General features: G+C 45.3%; 1 protein-coding gene across 1 annotated transcript in view; it reads right to left on the minus strand.

Annotated features, from left to right (window-relative positions):
* Positions 1-16,365, minus strand: part of MKS1 (MKS transition zone complex subunit 1) — a 225,202-nt gene that overhangs the window by 185,965 nt on the left and 22,872 nt on the right. Inside the window, exon 3 of the mRNA XM_069226780.1 lies at positions 12,238-12,302. Within this exon, the coding sequence (XP_069082881.1) occupies positions 12,238-12,302 (65 nt within the window). The remainder of the gene's footprint in view (positions 1-12,237; positions 12,303-16,365) is intronic.

Genomic DNA, 16,365 nt, shown 5'->3' on the forward strand with positions numbered 1-16,365 from the left:
GACTTGCGGGTGGAGTTCCCATTCGCGGACTTGTTGCTGCATCCTGCTGAGCAGGTCTGCAGCCATTCACTGTTCATGGGAGATACTCTGCCACCAGGTGAATGTGGTTGTAGAGAGCCCACTTCCATACTGTCTGATAGAGTTGTGACAATTGGGATGACCACGTACCCCTTTGTTTTTGTAGGTAATAAATGGCTGTCATGTTGCCCGTGCGGACTATGGCAAACTTGTGAGAGAGGTGATGGAGAAATGCTTTCAGGGCTAGAAAGGCTGCCTGAAGCTTGAGGTGACTGATTTGTAGGGACTGCTGTTGGACATCCCAAAGGCCCTGTACTGTGAGGTCTTGAAGATGAGTATCCCAGCCAGTCAGTGATGCATCTGGGGTCAGAATGACCTGAGGCACAGGGTCCAGAAATGGCCGCCATTTCAACAAGTAGGTAGTATTCCACCATTACCGAAAGTAGCGAATGTGGCGGTCTAACAACACTAGATCTTCCAGGTTCTCTGTGACTGACACCACTGACGAGACAGGCACTGCTGTAGGAGACGCATGTGGCGTCTGGCATGGGGAACAATGGCAATGCAGGAGACCATCATTCCTAACATGTGCATGAGAGCCCCGACTGTGTATGTACAATTCTCCTGAAACTGGGGGAGAAGAGAATGACAAATGGAGCTGGATTGGGGTATACTAGACCCAACTCTGCATTGAAAATAGCTCCTAAATAGGACTGTATCTGATGAGGTTGAAGATGGGATTTGACAATGTTGACTGTGAATCTCAGCATGTGAAGCAGGTCCACTGTCACCTGAGTGTGAGATTCGCACTGTGGTAGTATGCTGGTTTGATGAGCAAGTCATCTAGGTAAGCGAACATGTGCATGCTTTGTCTTTTGAGGTGTGCAGCGACTACTGCTAAGCACTTTGTGAAGAGTCTGGGAGCAGTTGTGACTCCAAAAGGAAGGACTTTGAACTGGTAATGTTTGCCTGCAATCACCAATCGTGGGTATTTTCTGTGTGCAGGGTGGATGGAAATAGGCGTACTTTAGATCTAGGGCGGTCATAAAGTCACTGTGTTGTAGAAGTGGAATAACGTCTTGAAGAGTAACCATTTGAAAGTGTTCTAAGAGAATGTTGTAGTTTAATGGTCTGAGGTCCAGAAAAGGCCTGGGAGAGCCGTCCTTTTGGGAAGGGAGAAGTATTGGGAGTATACTCCTGATTCCTGGTGTTGTAAAGGTACAGGCTCAATGGCCCCTTTGAGAAGAAGTGATTGAACCTCTTGTTTGAGAAGGGTGAGGGTCTTGTGGGACAGTCTGTGAGATCGAGGGAGAATGTTTGAAGGAGTGGTAATGATTTCCAGACAATAACCATGTTGGATAATGGAAAAGACCCATTAGTCCGTGGTGATGTTGACCAATTCTGAATGAAAATTTTGAAGTTGTCCCTCGACAAGTGTGGAGTGGGCTGGGGGACGATGGAGGTAGGTAGTCACTGCTTTGCTGTGAAGGTAGAGCCTCAGGAGGCTGTGCTCTTACCTCTGCCCTTGTTTTGAATGCCTCTGTAGGACTCCCAAAGAAACCCCCTGGAGTAGAAGGGTGAAGGCTCTCTGGGTTGGGAGGTAGACTACTCTGAGGTTGTGGATCCGTAACCACCTCTGAAGGTGGGGTGCTGAAAACTGCTCCTTTGTGCGGCATCCATGGCTTTTGCTGTGTCTGTGTCTTTTTACAGCTTCTCAGGGGTAGAATCCACTTGATGGCCGAAAAGATGCTCCTGTCCAAAGGGCATGTTAAGTACCGCTTGCTGGACCTCTGGTTTACACACAGAGCATCAATACCACACGTACCTCCTTATCAAGACACTGGTATCAATGCTGAAAGCAGCTGTATCTGCGGCATCTAGGGCACAGTGCATGGAGTTATTAGTAATGGTTTGACCCTCAACAACAATTTGCTGCCCTCTTTTGCTCTTCTAGGAGAAACTGGAGGAGCTCCTCCATTTCATCCCAGTGAGCCTGGTCATACCGGACTAGTAAGGCCTGTGAATTGGCGATACGCCAAAGGTTAGCTGTCTGTGTAGCCACCCTTTTGCCAGCAGCATCTAACTTTTTAGTCTCCTTGTCAGGAGGAGGAGAGTCCCCCGTGGCCGGACTATTGGCACATTTTTGTGCATTGATTGCTACTATAGAGCCTGGAGGCACCTGTGACCTATGTAAACTGGATCTGAGGGAGCAGGCTTATATTTTTTATCTACTCTAGAAGTGACAACCCTAGAGCAAACTGGCTCTTTGAAAATTTCATCAGCGTGACAAAGCAAGCCTGGGAGCTTAGAGAGAAACTGGATATCCCTAAGGGTAGCTGTAAAAGTATCGAACAGGAAGTCATGCATGATGGGTCCCTGTGTAGCTCTACATTGTGGAGGGCCGCTGCCCTTGCCATTACCTGCAGGTAGGATGTACTCTTGTGGGGAAGGATGTGTGGGGTACAAATCTGGGTCATTGATCAATATAAGGTCAGGGTCATGTGTGTCCCATAGATCTGGGTCCTGCTGTGTCCCACCCAAATCTTCCCAAGTATATACAGGGGATTCCTGAGGTGTCAAATCTCCTGTAGTAGGCGAGGCAGGTGAATGAGGAGGGGAGGGAAGTGGAGGAGAAGCAGGGGGTGGAGGAGGTGGAGAAGGCTTGTGAGATGTGCTGGTAGCCTTGTCCTTGGTAACCTTCTTTGGAGGTGAAGGGTCCAAAGCCTCTTGGAAGGACAGTTTCCTCTTCAAAAAGTACAGGGGGAGAAGCAATAATGTGCCCTGTATCCTCCTGGATATGGAGGCCGCACTGCCAAGTGTCCATTGTCTCCAGAATAGGTTCTACAGGTGAAGGCTGTGGTTTTTGGCACCACAATTTTTGGTCGGCACTGAGGCAGAGGTGGTAAGTGGTCGGCTTGGAGCTGAAGTACTCAGAGTCAAAGTTCGGACCAAGATGGCAACGATGTCTCGAAACAAGGTGCCGGAGTTTGAAGCCTAAGACATTGTTTTGGTCTTGGATATTTGTGGGCCGAGCCTGTGGGCAGGGCAGCAGAAACTGTTTTTCAGATCCGCCCAGTCCGGTGACCTCCGCAAGGGGCTTTTTATTAGTCTTAGGGTGGGCATGAAGGGGCCAAGGTACTCACGGGTTGAGCAGATGTTACCTTGTGTTGTTCGATATCCAATTGCACGTCAGAGTCCTGGATCAAAAGGCCTCCTCTTGTTCCAGCTCCTCATGGGCGTGTTGCTCCCCAAAGATGTCTGGGGTGTCGTCCAGAGTCATCTCCAACTGACAAGCTCTTCAGGTCTGAAGGGCCTTCTTCAACCAGAAGGATTTTCAGGCGTTGCAGGTAGCTTCCTAATGAGCGGGGGAGAGGCACAAGTTACACACCAGATGCTGGTCAGTGAGGGGAAATTTTGCGTGGCACAGAGGACAGAAATGAAAGAGCATTAGTTCCATCAGCTCAGCATAATGGTCGGTGCTGCATGGTGAATTAGGCCAGAAACTGGCAAGGACACCTTGGAGGGCACGTGGTCGGGGCCCAGACAGACGAGTTGAGACATATGTGAAGATGGAAATATGGGATCAAGAAACAATACCGTCGATAAAGAGAAGACGGAAGATTTCGCACTGCAGCGAGTCAAAAGACGTAGCAAAGACACACACCTACAAACCTGACGGCGGAGGGAAAACAAACTAACAAATGAGTCAATGTCCATGCACAGTATCACCGAGAAGGAGGAGTCACTCGATCCAGTGACTCGAAAATGCTTCTTTGAACAAAAACAGCTTGCAACACTCCAAACCCAACACTAGATGATGGCAGGAGTATGCAGAGCATGTGTATCTAGAGCCACACATGACAGCTAACATCTATTTTTCATTTTCTGAATTGCATCATACTCCCCCAGGTCCCATAGCCCTTCACCATATATGGCAATACAAAGACTTAGATTTATACAACAAGACAAGTTCTCTAATTGGTTTGTTGCCCGGCTTTAAAGCAAATTTAAAAAGCACCTCTGTGCTTCTAGCAGACAAGCCTACCTGACTGCAGCCTACAACAGACCAACCACAAGAGTCATGAAAGAGGACTCCCAAATAAAGAAAAGGTAGGGACAGGGCTAATCTTGGTATGGTTAACAGTAAATTACTTATTCTTCACCTTTTTGGACCGAAAGCCATTATGTTTGCCTTTGCCTGATTTATGGGAATAGCAAGATTTGTCATAAAATTTTCAAATCTATCCAGCAGGCTATGAAGACCAAGCGGGGTCTGAGTAATGAGGACAAAATCATCTGCATACCATAGTGCGGAATAGGGCGGGTGCCAACATACGGTACATTAATGGGGGAATTAGGAAGATGTTTTTCCAGCTGTTGATGCACATGATAAACAAAATGGGGGCCAGGACACAGCCTTGTCTGACTCCCCTAACGATTTGAAAAGGATTGCTTGTCTCCACATTTTTGCCATATCTAACACTGGCCATTACTGCGCTATGTAGTTGCCTTAAAAATTTAATAATATCAACCTCAACCCCCAAACTAGTCATAATGGTCCAGAGTTTATTACAATTCACAAGCCCAAAGGCCGAACTAGGATCCATGAATGCAATATATACAGATCTGCTTTTCTCCACCGAACACTCATTTATTAAAAGATGAATGTTGAGACATTGCTCCATTATGCACACACCTGGCCTGAAACCAAACCGTAAATCAGAAATAATCTCATTGTCCTTTTACCAATATTCAACCTACCAATAGGATTCTGCCTATCAACTTTGGCAGTAGAATCAATCAAAGAAATAGGACAGTTACATTTCAGGGCGCCTTTGTCACCTTTTTTAAAATCAGTACAATTATGGTGTGTAACCAAGACCTTGGGGACCTGTGGTGATGACTGACCACAATATGTTGGTAAGGAGGGGTGCCCACAGGTCGATATTTGCGTTTAAAAAAAATCAGCCGGGACCCCATTCAGGCTGCGAGCCATGCCCAAGCATTTGTATCCATTTGTGTAGCCTGTGTGAGGCATTTTTTTACATGAACGAGTGAACCAAAATAATGGAGACCTGCGGATTCCGTTTTGGAAGGCCCTGGCCTACCCATGTGCACAAGATGGAGGTGAGGTTGTTTCCCCAGTGGAAGTGTATTGCTGACATTCCTGAAGCTGGAGCAAGGAAACCAAGACACTAAATGGAGAAAACGGAGAAAGGGATCCCTTTGAAAATTCAAATAAGCCCTTTTGCTGAGAGGGACTTCTAAATTAGTGTTCTTGAGTAGTGCCTTTTGTTAGGTGGTGGGGTAAGGGGTGGGACTATTGGCCCTGTTATTCAGAGGGTGGAGGCTCCTTTAGGTGAGACCAGGCTTTTGTCTATTTACTGATTACTGCCAGGTGCAAACTGTACATGTCTCTTTGTGTCTCTGTTGTGGGTGCTCCTAACTGGAAATTACCCTGATGAGGAGCATCACTCTACACAAAGGCTGTGTCTGGAAGACAGCCTGGAAAGGACACAAGAAAGGCGGACCCGCCCAACCAGTTTTGAAAGCACAGAGATTACATATACCTTATCTGGTTTGAGTGTATAAAAGTGGGAGCTGTGGACACTCTTGTTCTTCAGTTCCAAGTACCTTTTGGTTAGGGAAGGAAGTGCTTCACAGAGTACTCAGAGAATTGCTAAGAAGTCAGAGCCGGTACATGTTCGACATCAAGCTTTCCAAAGGTGAGCGGATCTGTAAGGAGGGGCCGTCTTCCTATCCCAAAGTGTCTGGAGGCGGACCTGACTGAGGAGGTAGGAAAGCACCATCCTACAGGAGGTGGCATCGACCATCGCAAGCAGAAGCGCCCGACCCTGGAGCTGAGAGTCCAAGGGAGAGCAATAAGTGTTGCACCCATAACTGGAGCACAGACAGTTGCTCCTGCCCATGCGGCCTGCACAGTGGCACCATGACCCGGAGTGTGCCCGAGAAGATGGGGCCACCATGGTCCTTAGGTTCCCTACACTGCGGCACAGTCTGTAGGGAGCCCAAGTGGACTGTGTCACTGTGACCATGAACACTGGGCCCAAGTGGGCCGGGCGACTGTAAGTCTGCAAGTTGTTGCCGAAGCAGATTGCGCCGCTGTGAGGACTGCCTAGACCTGTGCGGGTTGCACTACTGCTGCGCTGCTGTGAGCTGAGCCTATAATAAAGTGCCTGCAGTGGCCCTGTGACCTCTGACCCCAGAACTCACTGCCTAGCTCTCCCAAAGCCCAGAAGCGGGCCTGTGACGAGCTACAAAGCACTGATGCCGGAGACTGCCTGCCAGAACAGACTCTGGGTGGCGGCCACGGCTGCTGCTCACAAAGGCAGCATCTAAGTGCTGAAGCACTCGCACTCGGCGTGTCAACCCGACTGACGCGCAGGTCCCAGCCACTACACCCGAACAGCTTGCGTTGGTGAAATATGAACACTGGGACTGAAGACTGTTAACTGAGCTAACACTCTAAAAGAAGGAGGTACAAATGCAACTGTGCCTGAAATCGACTATACCAACCACTAATTTAGAAGAAGAGAGAAGATGGAAGGGAAATGGTGGGAACAAGGAAACCCTTATCCCAGTAGATGCCCGTATATTGTGGCGTGTAGTAAGACAAGCACTGTGCTGGATAATCAATTATTGAGTTACTAGGCGATGGTGACTTCTGAGCTTGCAGCCCCCCCACTCTACCTCCCCAATAAGCCGGTGACTGCTCGCATCAGACAGTCAAGTGGTGAGGGGGTTGAAGTGGCCCAGTTTGCAGAGCTGTTTGCAAAGCTACATTAGAGTGGACCCCATAATATCAGGTGCAAAGGACTCCAGCTCCCGCAGCTGAGATCCAGCACCCCCTGCTTGCCCCGTAGCCCCCGTTATTGGGTTTGGAACGGGGGTGGCATAGGGAAGAAGAGATAAGGAGTAAAAGATGAAGGAAAGAGGGTGACAGAGGGGGTGTGGGAAAGAGGACAGGGACAGAGAGAGGAGATAGAATATTTTGGAGAGAGATAGGTAAAGTAAACTTAACAAGAGCTAAAGAGGCAAGGAGGGAATAAAGACAGGTACAGATTTAAAATGAAAATATGTACTTTGAGGGAGGAAGTCAAAGAGAGGAAGCAGAGGGAGGCAGGGGGAAAACTGATGACTACGAATGCCTTACTGTTGCCTTGGGACAAGTTAATGTTCACATTCAAAAAGCAGTTGTAGTGCATTGAATTAAAGAAGCGGCAACCAGAAAGCAACACTTATCGGCTGTGTAATACTCCTTGTGTAATTCTAAGTACTCCTGATAAGACCTAGCAGAAGTCACCTGCTCCATGTGTGCTGAATACATGGGAGAGAAAGACAATTCCTTGATGAGTTGGTCATTCAACCTTTTCCATAGAACCATATAGTCAGGCCGAATGCTGAAGGAGCGAGTTTTAAGGATGGATGAGTTTCTCACTACTAATATCTCTAACGAGTACCCTCTAGTCTTATCACTGTTATTCACATCAAACAACGAATGTCGAGAGGATGTAAAATATCTTATTACTCTGCATATCAATTGCTCAAGAACCATCAATTGAGAAAACCAGAAACATAATTATATCTTAACACCAAAGGTCTGTGGTGTGGTGAGGTGTGGTGGAGGGCAAGAGAAAGAGTTAGCTGATGGAAACCCGTTTTCTACTTATTTTACCAGTAACATGGGATAGTGCTAGAAAAAATATGTTTTCTATACCCTTAATAGTCCTGCTGTTAAGGATTCTCATTTTGATCTTAATCTTTTGGTGATGATGCCATATACATATTGTTGCAGTAAATAGTGATGTGCTATACAATTGGCATAACTGTATTTTATTTGATCTATAAGCATAAATTAAAATAAGTATACGTGTGTGTGTGTGTGTGTGTGTGTGTGTGTGTGTGTAGATTGAATAGCACTATGAAGATGATGCATTATCATTTATTTGATTATTATGTATATATTTGTAGTAGGATTGCCCCTCTGTTAACATGCCCCAAAAATCTATGTGACACATTTGTCCGTATGATGGCTGCTGAAAAATGTTGTACACTAAATAAAAGAAGTTAAGTATAAAGTGGGCATCAATAATTGTAATTTATAGTATCTGATAGGTAAGAGTTTTGTCATTGGTAGAAAATATCAAGTTGTAGCTAATTCAATGGGCGGGAAACACAACTGAATATATTTTTATGCATGTACACATATAATTATATGTATTTTGAGAATGTTAGGCTTACAAGAGTAAAATGAAATCTGATGAGAAGCTTTGAATTGTAGTCCGACACATTCAGCAGTTTTTTGTTGTGAATGACGGTGACAAGAGTGTGCTAAATAAAAGAATTAACATCCTTCACCATTCAAGTCAATTCAGGAGTAGCCTTTATTATACCAAAAAAATTCTCACTACAAAAGGTGGGTATGTTTTACCAGACTTACGTGGTTTATTGATTGTAGCAGTGTAGGAGGCTGGCCTGGCTTGTAGTGGGTACCAGAGGTACTTACACCTTGTGCCAGGTCCAGTTATTCCTTATTAGTGTAGAAGAGGTGTTTCTAGCAGCTTAGGCTGATAGAAGGTAGCTATAGCAGAGCAGCTTAGGCTGAACTAGGAGACATGCAAAGCTCCTACTATACTACTGGTGTCATATGCACAATATCATAAGAAAACACAATACACAGATATACTAAAAATAAAGGTACTTTATTTTTATGACAATATGCCAAAAGTATCTCAGTGAGTACCCTCAGTATGAGGATGCCAAATATACACAAGATATATGTACACAATACCAAAAACATGCAGTAATAGCAAAATGAAGTAATGCAAGCAGTGTAAAGTTACAATGGATTGCAATAGGAGCACATAGGTATAGGGGCAACACAAACCATATACTCCAAAAGTGGAATGCGAACCACGAATGATCCCCAAACCTATGTGAGCTTGTAGAGGGTCGCTGGGACTGGAAGAAAACAGTGAGGGTTAGAAAAATAGCCCACCCCAAGACCCTGTAAGGTAGGTGTAAAGTGCACCTGCAACCCCCAGAGAGCACAGAAGTCGTGATAGGGGGATTCTGCAAGGAAAACCAACACCAGCAATGCAACAACAGTGGATTTCCGGACCTGAGTACCTGTAAGACAAGGGGACCAAGTCCAAGAGTCGCGACAGTGTCGAGAGTGGGCAGATGCCCAGGAAAATGCCAGCTGAGGGTGCAAGGAAGCTGCCACCGGATGGAAGAAGCTTTGTGTTCTGCAAGAACGAAGAGGACTAGGAACTTCCCCTTTGGAGGATTGATGTCCCACGTCATGAAGAAGCTTGCAGAGGTGTTCCCACGCAGAAAGACCGCAAACAAGCCTTGCTAGCTGCAAGGGTCGCGGCTAAGGTTTTTGGATGCTGCAGTGGCCCAGGAGGGACCAGGATGTCGCCTCTTGGATGAGGAGACAGAGGGGGCGCCCAGCAAGTCAGGGAGCCCTCACAGAAGCAGGCAGCACCCACAGAAGTACCGGAACAGGCACTTAGAAGAGGAGTGAACCGGAGTCCACCCGAAGTCAGAAAAGGGAGTCCCACAACGCCAGAGGACAATTCAGAAGGTTGTGCACTGCAGGTTAGAGTGTCGGGGACCCAGGCTTGGCTGTGCACGAAGGAAATCCTGGAAGAGTGCACAGGAGCCGGAGCAGCTGCAAATCACGCGGTACCCAGCAATGCAGTCTAGCGTGGGGAGGCAAGGACTTACCTCCACAAAACTTGGACTGAAGAGTCACTGGACTGTGGGAGTCACTTGGACAGAGTTGCTGAGTTCCAGGGACCACGCTCGTCGTGCTGAGAGGGGACCCAGAGGACTGTTGATGCAGTCTTTTGTTGCCTGCGTTTGCAGGGGGAAGATTCCGTCGACCCACGGGAGATTTCTTCAGAGCTCCTGGTGCAGAAAGGAGGCAGGCTACCCCAGAGCATGCACCACCTGGAAATAGTCGAGAAAGCCAGCAGGATGAAGCGATACAAGGTTGCAGTAGTCGTCTTTGCTACTTTGTTGCGGTTTTGCAGGCGTCCTGAGCAGTCAGCGGTCGATCCTTTGGCAGAAGGTGAAGAGGGAGATGCAGAGGAACTCTGGTGAGCTCTTGCATTCGGTATCTGAAGAATTCCCCAAAGCAGAGACCCTAAATAGCCAGAAAAGGAGGTTTGGCTACCTAGGAAGGAGGATAGGCTAGTAAGAAAGGTAAGAGCCTATCAGAAGGAGTCTCTGATGTCACCTGCTGGCACTGGCCACTCAGAGCAGTCCAGTGTGCCAGCAACACCTCTGTTTCCAAGATGGCAGAGGTCTGGGGCACACTGGAGGAGCTCTGGGCACCTCCCCTGGGAGGTGCAGGTCAGGGGAGTGGTCACTCCCCTTTCCTTTGTCCAGTTTCGCGCCAGAGCAGGGCTGGGGGATCCCTAAACCGGTGTAGACTGGCTTATGCAGAGATGGGCAGCATCTGTGCCCATCAAAGCATTTCCAGAGGCTGGGGGAGGCTACTCCTCCCCAGCCATCACACCTATTTCCAAAGGGAGAGGGTGTAACACCCTCTCTCAGAGGAAATCCTTTGTTCTGCCTTCCTGGGCCAGGGCTGCCTGGACCCCAGGGGGGCAGAAACCTGTCTGAGGGGTTGGCAGCAGCTGCAGTGCAAACCCTGAAAAGGCAGTTTGGCAGTACCCGGGTTCTGTGCTAGAGACCCGGGGGATCATGGAATTGTCCCCCCAATGCCAGAATGGCATTGGGGTGACAATTCCATGATCTTAGACATGTTACATGGCCATGTTCGGAGTTACCATTGTGACGCCATACGTAGGTAGTGACCTATGTATAGTGCAGACGTGTAATGGTGTCCCCGCACTCACAAAGTCCGGGGAATTTGCCCTGAACGATATGGGGGCACCTTGGCTAGTGTCAGGGTGCCCACACACTAAGTAACTTTGCACCCAACCTTCACCAGGTGAAGGTTAGACATATAGGTGACTTATAAGTTACTTAAGTGCAGTTATAAATGGCTGTGAAATAACGTGGACGTTATTTCACTCAGGCTGCACTGGCAGGCCTGTGTAAGAATTGTCAGATCTCCCTATGGGTGGCAAAAGAAATGCTGCAGCCCATAGGGATCTCCTGGAACCCCAATACCCTGGGTACCTCAGTACCATATACTAGGGAAATATAAGGGTGTTCTAGTATGCCAATGTGAATTGGTGAAATTGGTCACTAGCCTGTTAGTGACAATTTGTAAAGAGAGAGCATAACCACTGAGGTTCTGGTTAGCAGAGCCTCAGTGAGACAGTTAGGCATCACACAGGGAACACATACATATAGGCCACAAACTTATGAGCACTGGGGTCCTGGCTAGCAGGGTCCCAGTGACACATAACAACCATACTGACAACATAGGGTTTTCACTATGAGCACTGGGCCCTGGCTAGCAAGATCCCAGTGAGACAGTGAAAACACCCTGACATATACTCACAAACAGGCCAAAAGTGGGGGTAACAAGGCTAGAAAGAGGCTACTTTCTCACAAGCAGATCAGTATTTAAAACAATGACAAGACATATTAAGCTCCACTCTACCCTATTAGCACCGGAATTCAGACATCAAACAGGTACACGTATAAAAATATATAAAAATAGGAAATAACTTTGAAAAAGAGATTGGGATTAATATGGATGCAAATGCACAGTGTTACACAGCATGTGTTCCAATAACAATGCAAGACTGAGCTGTTGTGCATGGCTTTCAACACACGCCTCTATACTCAATCCCAGCTCTGAAATCCCAATTTCAATGCCCTGACATAAAGGCAGTGAGAAACAATTTGCTATCACTGTTCATACATCTGAGATCCTGTGATCTGTTGAATGACACGTGAATGTACTCTGTGGAAAATAACCTATAATTGATAATTACAATATAAAATTCCGTCCATATATTTACATGAGGTGTTTGGGAAACAATAGAACAAGAGTCTTGGAAGTGCTGCAAATAAGAATACAAGTATCAAAGATAATAAAAAGCAAAGTTGTCACCATTATTGATTTTACCAGGTGTTTCTTGAGCCCTTGGCTTATTAGGTTGGCAACACTCTAGAAGTGAAGGTGGGACTTTGAGCCACCCACAATCACCCATACCCAACATTAGTAAATAGGGTGATTTGGCAACATATTCACAGTGAGTTGTTTACCTGGCTGAAGAGCTTCTCCTGCCAACCGATCACAGCCTCCTCATCTTCATCCGGGCGGTATCCACCTGAAACAACACATGTCAAAACGCTTTACAGAGAGTCGCGCCATCCGACTGAATGATCGGGCGGAAAGGCTTTTTAGAATCCTACACCTTATGCATTGCACATGGTTATTTCCACCAGAAGGTCCCGCCTTTCTAAATCTCCCAATCTCGTGCTTATATTCCAGATCTCCAGTATTTTTCAAAAGCATTAAAGGTACAGTGTATTTTAAGCACTTGCAGGTAATCTTTCACATTTCCATCTTTACACCAAATGTAGAACTGACGGTGATCTGGTCTTAGTAAAGCAGCTGGAAGTGGGTTCTGTCCGAACAGAACTGAATATTCACAATAAATGTGTGTAAAAGTGTAATGTTTTACAGTGCCAAACGGACATTTAGGTGGCAAACATAACCTTAAGAAAGAAAGAACGAAAAAAGAAAGAAATACCACGCAATGATGTGGGGAGGTCTGTACATGTCCTAGAAAAACGACAGGAGTGTTTGCTGTCCTTATTGGCACAATGGGATGCTTGTTTGCATCCATGGTCACAGGTTCAAATCCATTGGATCTACTCTGCCTTTCAATTTCCGTAGAAGATCTATAAACCCTAATTGGGGAACAATAAACATCCATTTTCTGTAAGCAGAACCAGATGAGTTCCAAAGGGTTGAACGTGCACTCTACAAATATACTTGTCATGCTATGTAATGCCAGGCCAGACATCATGCTGCAGGAAGCAGATCTCGGGGAAGAGCTCTTGTCATACTGCTGAACACCACACAAGAAGGGTGTCCTTGACACCACTCTTTCAGTGAGAGCGGCCCAAGTGCACACACGTACACCCCTCCAACGACAACCCCAGAGCAGTAGGGGCTGCAATTAGGAATGCAGGCTCCTGACAACAATCAGAATGTACACTCCAAAGTTCTTTACTATTCTAAATTAAAAACCTACTTTGTAGATCTCTTGCTAAAACACGGAATGTAATATCTAGACTATCTCTCCTAAACGGTAAATTACATGATTATTTAACTTGTGTTGAATTATCCTACTAACACCTGAAATGTGACACGTTCTCTGTAAAGCACACTTACACCAGCACGTGCAATAATGCTATATTAAGAAGTTGGTGCACCTGGGAAGTGCACATCGTTTCTGCAATATATCCATTAATATAAATCCAGACATATTATTGTTAAGTGGTCACTGCATGCCCTAGACAGAATCTTAAATTCGAGTTTAATCTTTTCACAACTGCTTCTATCACAGTTTTCCAGACACTGATTAACGAATAACATGACATTCAGCAAGAGTGAATTCAGCATGAGATATTCATTTACACTCACCGCACATTGTATGCCACCCACTTTCACCCAGAAGAGTAGGAGCTACGAAGGTTTTGGCATTGTGAGTCAGTGCTGTCCGGCATCTAGAGGGCTCAAGAGCCAGTGGTCACCCCTGACTTTCCAGTACCTGGTTCCGATTTATATTTCAGCGGATGGCCCGTTGTTACGCCAGGGGGACGGAGTAGATTACTCTTTGTTTCTTGTGTAATGTCTGGAATAAGCCAGGGAAATCATGTGTGGCTGAAACTAGTCAACAGTCATTAAAGAGGTAAAAGGCTAAAAAGGGATTATTACCAAGATCCCTCTCCAGATGTTGTGGAAATGTACTGGGTATAAGGACATACATGCCAAGTTTTGGCTCACCCTTTCGAAAAGCTTTTCCAAAATCCGATTCTAATAAATTAGGTACTGTTGCTTAGCAATGAATATCTTTAAAGATGTTTGACATTATTAATCGAGGTAATATATATCTATATACGTATACATTAGATACAATGTACAATGTTTGCATTTAGAGGGTTATATGCTTCATGGCAAACCAAAGGACAAAATTGTGTCTAAAGCTTCCAAATATTTTTTTCAAAGAAATGTGTAGGTTGCAATACTGACTTATTGTACATTGTGTATAACAAATTGTGTCTATCCTAAGAGGAGGATTTTTAATTTGAGATAGTTTATACTCAGGTCTTGATGGGTATTTCTCTTTGTTCTATAAAAAGGCTATACCAGCGTGCTCACAGGTCTAAGAAGTAGTGGTCACTGCATGAATATTTATCTCTTCCTCTTGCACGCATGCTTATAATATTGCATTCCTTTACCCAAGAAATATGACATTACTACCAGTCCTAATAAAGAGGTGCTACAATATTAAAAATACTTGGCTGTACAATGAGGCTATCCATTTAATTGTTTGGGTGCTTCTAAGAAATTGGATTACTACCCACTTCAAAGAACAATTAGAACCCTTGTCAGGGTGAACCCTCAAAGTCACTAAATTTACCAGAGATGAACCATTTGGTAGCGATGGTACAGAGCAGAAAGGCTTAACTTAGTGCAATGTGTAAGGTATTTATGCAGTACCAAAAACAGCAATAAAGTCAAAAAACAAAACAATAAAAATCCAAAACCGAATTAGAAAAATAGAGTAAAAGTTAATTACAATATTACACCAAATGACATAAATCCAGGAACGAGAACCAGAGATGTGTTTTTTACGTTTTCAGTCGAAATAGTGCTATAAAGCAGATGCGGGTGTGCGTTATGATAAACTATGTGCCCTCTCACATCTATCACTAAATTCTAGTTTGAGGCAGCCACTGTACTCACAACAAAGGCAGAGACATAAGTCTGGGTAGGAGAAGTGCAGAGTCCTTCAGCAACCAGACAGTGGATCTACAAGAATCGTTTTAGTGTACTGTTTTCTCCCCTTTCAAGTATGCCCAATTGTTGCATGTGGACGCAGAATACTTGCCAAGCAGGATTTGACCCTGTAGTGTCAAAAAGGATGCCCTCAGCCCCCACCCTGTATATTCTGTGAGGTTCAGAGGAGTCATCTTTGCCAGTTCAGATCAGCTTATTGTTTGCTCCTCAGAGGCATTTCACACCTATTCAAAGGCTTATTACTGGCTGGGAAATGCTGGAAAGCCACTGCAAATTAGCCTTCAGGACTTCAGGCAGGAAAAGGTGGTTTTCTAACAGGTATTTTTCCTTAACATTTAATACAAATTCAACTTCACCTTTGAATTAGATTCTGAATAACTATTATTAATAGCTGTTTCAATTTTTTGTCTAGCTAATGTCCTTCTAGAGATACAGTTTTTCAACCTGTACTCTGGTTTTCTACATAGGACAGCTAGGCCTGCCACAGTGAAAATAGCTTTTGGGTACGAATTACAGTAAGAACATGTTAACAATACATTTCTATATGTCATGCACCCTGAATTATGAGCTACAATGCCTATAGAGGGGTGAACTACTAATATTAAAAGGCCTGAATTGGCTGGGTCCAAACTGGGGTGACAGGCGAGCAAAATAACAATGAGTTAAACCCAGATCTGTAACTGGAGGTAAGTTTTTGCAAAGTTTCAACACTCTGTCCATCATTTTATTTTGTGGTGTTGCTATGTTCGCCCTAAGTGGCTAGGTATGCCCAGACATGGGTGTCTTGCGCGTTGTGCCACTTGGATTCAAGATAGCCTGGCTGAAGAGGGGTGATACCCTGAAACCAGTACCAGGATGCTTATTTCTGGTCCAGGGCAGACCTTGGCACTTTGGGATGGACTTTTTTCCATGGGGAGCAGGGGTGAGATGGCGAGCAAAATAACAACGGATTAAACCCAGATCTGTGACTGGTGGTGATAAATTTTAAAAAAGCTCTTCATGCAACCAGTCATGCAAAGCATCACAAGAACGTTTTTAAAATGTGCCTACATCCTACCAGCGTGAACAACACAGGAAAAAAATCTGAGACAATGCTCCGGGGAGCAGAACACATAAGTCAAGCATTATCAATAGATTACAGTCTTGTCGCATTCAATTGCCCTTTTTTGCTTAACAAAGCAGACATTTGATCATTCGAACACATATTTTAAAGTCTTTTTCACATAATAAAAGGGGGTGATGGCATAGTTCTAGTCTGAACTTCTTTGATACTAAAGCTAAAACAACCAACATAGAGACCCAAATCAAAATCTGGAGATAAACGTGCCGACTTATCCACACCTCATCTCAGGCTCTTG

The sequence above is a fragment of the Pleurodeles waltl genome, chromosome 3_2 (genome assembly GCF_031143425.1).
Source record: "Pleurodeles waltl isolate 20211129_DDA chromosome 3_2, aPleWal1.hap1.20221129, whole genome shotgun sequence".
Taxonomy (NCBI): domain Eukaryota; kingdom Metazoa; phylum Chordata; class Amphibia; order Caudata; family Salamandridae; genus Pleurodeles; species Pleurodeles waltl.